Source organism: Achroia grisella, unplaced genomic scaffold (genome assembly GCF_030625045.1).
Source record: "Achroia grisella isolate CSIRO2021 unplaced genomic scaffold, CSIRO_AGI_Agris_v1 utg359, whole genome shotgun sequence".
Lineage (NCBI taxonomy): Eukaryota > Metazoa > Arthropoda > Insecta > Lepidoptera > Pyralidae > Achroia > Achroia grisella.
Genome location: NW_026712817.1, coordinates 1,527,789 through 1,533,129, shown reverse-complemented (window position 1 = coordinate 1,533,129; position 5,341 = coordinate 1,527,789). Strand labels below are relative to the sequence as shown.

At 32.6% G+C, this 5,341-nt stretch overlaps 1 protein-coding gene across 1 annotated transcript; it reads right to left on the bottom strand.

Moving 5' to 3' along the window:
- Positions 1-221: 221 nt before the first annotated feature.
- LOC131843927 (cytidine deaminase-like) lies at positions 222-5,049 on the bottom strand. The gene is made up of 2 exons (XM_059192713.1): positions 4,942-5,049; positions 222-2,062 (listed from the first exon to the last, which is right to left on the bottom strand). The coding sequence occupies exons 1-2, from the start codon at positions 4,976-4,978 to the stop codon at positions 1,644-1,646; spliced, it is 456 nt and encodes a 151-aa protein (XP_059048696.1). The 5' UTR covers positions 4,979-5,049; the 3' UTR covers positions 222-1,643.
- Between the last annotated feature and the right edge of the window lie 292 nt (positions 5,050-5,341).

The window sequence follows — 5,341 nt, the reverse complement described above, 5'->3', positions numbered from 1 at the left end:
CTAGATTGATATACCCTTTATGATTATCCATAGGTATAAGTTTCTCTGTAAATATACTTTTGGATCTGTACAAAGTATACCCGCTAATGACGACGTGTAAATATAACTTTATATTTGAAACGACGATTAATAGGCGACAATGTAAAAATAATATTTAGGAATATTGATTTCTTAATCTAAATGTATAAACATTTCTTACTTTTTTGTCATTAACATTTTATTCTATTCCTTATTTCCTCATTGTACTCAGTGACTTTAAGTAAGTATAATATAAACGTTAGATAATTTAAGTATACAACGTCTATTTTATTAAAATTATAAACGCGAATGTTGTGAGGATGCATAGATGAATGATGGATTTTTGGTACTCTTTCACTCAAAAACTACTAAGTGTATTTTATGAAATGTTACAATAGCTTTACAACAATATTGACTGTACTGATCATACTATCATCGTATGGACTCACAATTGCATGTAAGCGATGAGTACTACAGAAATTTTGTGTTAATTATTTTTGTATTATTTAAATCTAAAAAACTAATTTTGTTAAATAATAATAATATGTTGATAGAATTATATAAATTACGCGATACTTATTATTAAACTTTCGTGTTTAATACATAATATTATTATTGGAGTTAAACGGGTTTTAACACGAATAATTTTATGGTAAATAAAGGTATTTATATCTATATCGAGCTTTCGACTAGGTTGCACTAACCGTGGTCACGAGCTGACTGGAGTAACATGTCTAATGCAATCTAGTCGAAATGTCGAAGAAATTTATTTACCACAAAATTATTCGTGTTAAAACCCGTTTAACTATCTTCTTAATAATAAAATACACGTTGTCGTCACGTCTATAACTTATATGCATAGTTGTAAGTTATGAATATGGCATAATGATATTGTTATTACCACCGTCTCTTCTCTTTGTTATTGTTTTAGGTATTAATATTTATATTAAGCAAATATTGTAGTTTTTATTGTGTTGTTTTATAGATAAATAACACAGTTACGTTGACTGACTTTACTATTGACTGACAGTATTGTATTTAGTTTTTGTTACATATGTGGTTGCTTTGTATCCTAATATCTTTGTACTTTTGTATATCTTAGATGAGAACCATTAAGGAGGATCATTTAAAGTAACAACCAACTAAGACGGGAGATAGTTTCACTTTGCTTGCATAATTTATAATATCTTGTATACATAACTTTGACATCATGAAAGTACCTCATTATGAAACGCATGCATTTTCAATTATAAAACATAAGTAGCTCTGTAAAGAATCATGGGTATCATATTGTGTACATATACACAATATGACATTAAAATCGTTAATTAATTATACTCACAAGAACTTGGAAATAGGTACCTATAAAATATTGCAAAATTATTCTATTGCCAACATTGTTTGTATCAGCAACAATAATAGTAATAATGTACTTATGTTTGCAACTTTCGCCTCATAGTGAATGTTGAAATACTTATGCGATCCTCATTGAATCTTGTTTCTAATTTAGATATCTTACTGAACTTGGAAAATAAAACAATATTTAATTAAAAATATAAAGTTTTATTTTCCTTTATTATAGTAGGCGCTTAATTCAAAGTAGTTTGTTTATTAATCTTCCTATGCTATATAATACTGTCCTCTGTGTAGCTAATAAACGAAAGCGGCAATAAGTAAGAAAGCTTCGTACACAATACTTGATCCATTTGAGGTTTGCTCAGATACACGTCTATATCTCCGTTTGAACCACGAAATTCGCTGAGTGTTTGTCGGCATACTCCGCACGGTGCAGTAAAATTTGTTTGATGCGCAACTACCGCTATGCATTTAAACTTAGTGTATCCATCAGAGACGGCTTTGGGTACAGCGGCGCGCTCTGCACATATTGAAGGCCCCAGAGCGGCGTTTTCAATGTTGCATCCCGTGTAGACCTTGTTATCGTCTTCTGTGAGTAGGGCTGCGCCGACTGCAAACTTTGAATACGGGCTGTACGAGAACTTTCTCACAACCACTGCTTGTTTTACTAAATTCTGTATGGTTTCGTCTGCAATTAATAATTTAATTTATTTTAGTATAAACTTAACGTTTACCATCTGCAGATATATTAAGCTACTTTACACCTTGGCGACTTTTTTCTCACTGTTTCCTGGTAGTAATCTGGGATATCGCCTCTTGTATTAATAATAACTATCTAGTTATTATTAATACAAGAGGCGATGTTAGTAATACTGCCACTAGGTAGTATTGTTGGCAATACAGGACGACCTCTACACGGTCCTCCCTAGAAACTAAAATGGTTCCTGGTGTGTGTCACGTTTGCCTAACTGAACTGACTTAGACCTCATTGTATTCCCGACATTGGTGCCCCGACATCTTGTACCATTAATGGTTGCACATACCATAATCATCTATAAAAAAATAATACAGTACTATTTTATACATAATAAATTATATACTGAAATGTTTGTGAAACCACAGAGTAGGTCTGTTTTATAATTTTACTCCAAAGGTGTGCTTATGGCATTAATAACGGCGTATTACACAGTAAAAACCAAATGGCTCATAATTGTCGACCGGCGTATATCCAGATTCCCACAAACGATAATAATAATACTCTATAGGTCAAAAGTTGTTAATTTATCATTAAGTAGATAAATGTTTATTTTTAATCAGTGTCCAGCTATTGTAAACTTGACCCATTCGTATCAAGCGTATGCATGTCTATTATATTTAATTGATTACAACATCATGAGAAACATGAAAATTCCGGGTGCATAAAATATCTTTGCCTACGGTGACCCTCTCCGAGGAATTTCAGTAACAACTTGAGCAGAGCTATTCTGTAAGCATCGCTTTCAAGTTCGTAAGTGATCCTTACAGAATAGCTCAGGACTTTGATTTGTGGTGATGTGGAAGATATGCCCAATAGTGAACAATGGTAATAATAGTCTAGGCATATCAGTTGCTATGCTGCGTTGCTCAACTACTACTAATATTATAAATGATGGATCTTTGTTACTTTTTTTACGCAAATATTGTAATAAAACTTAGTTTACAGATAGACCATATCCTAGATTAATACATACTAATACTAATAATACTTTTCTTCGCTAATTCATGCTGTTAGCGCCGCCAAACTATGCATAGCTAGTGTAGTAGATGTTATATTATCTTATCTCTGGTATTACACAAAAGGTGACCTGACGTCACGTTTTGAACGGGACTTTCCTTTTTCAAAATTACGAGTCCCGGTGTCCCCAAAATGGACTATGGGGCGCATAATTGTCTCGTTTTAAAAAAGAGCGCAAAAATTTGAGTAGTCGAGTCCGCTGATTGTGATTTTGGTAATTAAGTTTTCGTAACTTTTTCTGAATAAATAGCTTTATGATGTTTTTTTATTAACTATCTGTTAATTAATCTAAATAAACCAATTACCTTTTTAAGTCAGCGAATAGTCACATTGATTATATTCAATATTAACATCAACATAAAATATTATTCCATTAATAATGAAATACACCGCTCCGCTCTCTCAAACTGCCTTGATCTTAATTCATGTAAAGTTGTTAATCGTTGGTATCATATAATTAGTAGAAGCACAGGTTACAAATCAAGCCGTCCCTAAAAACAGTAGTATTCTCGTCTCAGTTAGTCATATTCTTTGGTAGTGTCAGTCTCTAATTATAGTAGATGTTGACTTACGTTACTCGTTATTCCTATATGCACATACAGGAATAACGAGTACTTATGAATAGTAGTACTAATAGTACTAAGGTACTTATAAATTTTTAACTACCTGTGAGAAGTCTCATTCAAATCGGTTTCTCTATACGTATATATCTATTGCATACCTATCTGTAAATAAATTTATTTTTACTCCAGGCCTTTCACATTTAGGTACCTACTTTCCGATACGTAGGTGCAATTAATATTCGCTCAATAAAATAGGTATTATACCTATAAAGTTATTGAAAATAGTTGGTCCTGAGAAACTAATCTAAAAGAACATTCATTTAATAAAAAACAGCGGCAAATTGCAAACTTATATATTTTGAGGTCGGTTGAATTTTAATAATGTCAAAAAAAGATGAATTGATGATGATGAATATTCAGAACTTCATAGTACGAGGTCGACCAAAACGGAAGTGTCTAGTATGGTAATAACAGAAGAGAGCTAATTATTTATTATAGTTAGAAAATCAATGCGATGTATGGTGTCATATGGATCGATAACCTTTATACACTCGTCATATTTTAGTTTCATATATCTAATGTACCGAAATAATGAATAATAAACGGTGAAGCCGGAGTTGGGGAGATTGTCCCACCCATTGTTGAAATTACTTTATTATTCTTAATAGTTTCTTTATCTACCTGCGCTGACGAAGTACCTAAGGACGACGATAGTATAGCATGAAGTCAGGTCAATTAGCCCCCATTGCTAGGAGGGCATTTTTAATAATAAGGACTATTTACCCCATTACCTTTATGTACAGGAATGAATCACGATGGATTAATTGACCCGACTTCATGCTCATCCTATCATCCTCCATTGATGCACAGACGGGTGTACAGTTCCATTATCTATACATATAAATAAAATTGGAGTGTCTGTTTGTAATATTGAAATAACCGTTTTTTGGTTGTCTGTCTGTTAGTTCCGGCTAATCTTGGTAATAGCTGGACCGATTATGACGGGTTTTTTTTGGCAGGTAGCTGATGTAGTAAGGAGTACCTTATGCTACTTTTATTTTAGAAAAATAAAGTTAAATGCCACACGGCTGTAGTCGCGGGAACAGCTAATCATTCGTAAAAAATATACTGTAACACAACTTAGTGGCTATTTTTCTAAAGTAGTTTATTTTACCACATATATAGTAATACGATAGTTTTACATAGCTTTTATTAAGTGGGAGTACTTACTCAATGAGTTAAAATCGACTATTTCACAATTGTCCATTGCGTGCACGTCGTCAACTAATCGAAGCCTGTATGAAGCGTCGTATACTACCAACGGTCACCGACCAACTGATTAAGTCAAACGATCATTGATTACTGCTATTACTAGTGTTTTTATTGCTAAATATTGTTATGTATGTTTGTTTTGCACTTAAACGATATCCTTATAATTAGCTCTGATACTTAATAAAACTATATCTAGATATAGTTTTATTAAGTAAAGTATATAGCCCAAGATCCCACGACGGCCACACTTACATACGTCTTATTAGTAAACGTGAAAGTTTTTGTATGTGTGTCCCCAACACAGGTAAGAACATGAAACCTGGATGAAATTGTATACACCATTGTTACCCAATATACG

Coding starts and splice junctions, on each gene's coding strand:
- LOC131843927 (XM_059192713.1), bottom strand. CDS start 4,978: ATGGACAATTGTGAAATAGTCGATTTTAACTCATTGA. Junction 2,063..4,941: donor AGTCGATTTTAACTCATTGA/GTAAGTACTCCC, acceptor TATTAATTGCAG/ACGAAACCATACAGAATTTA.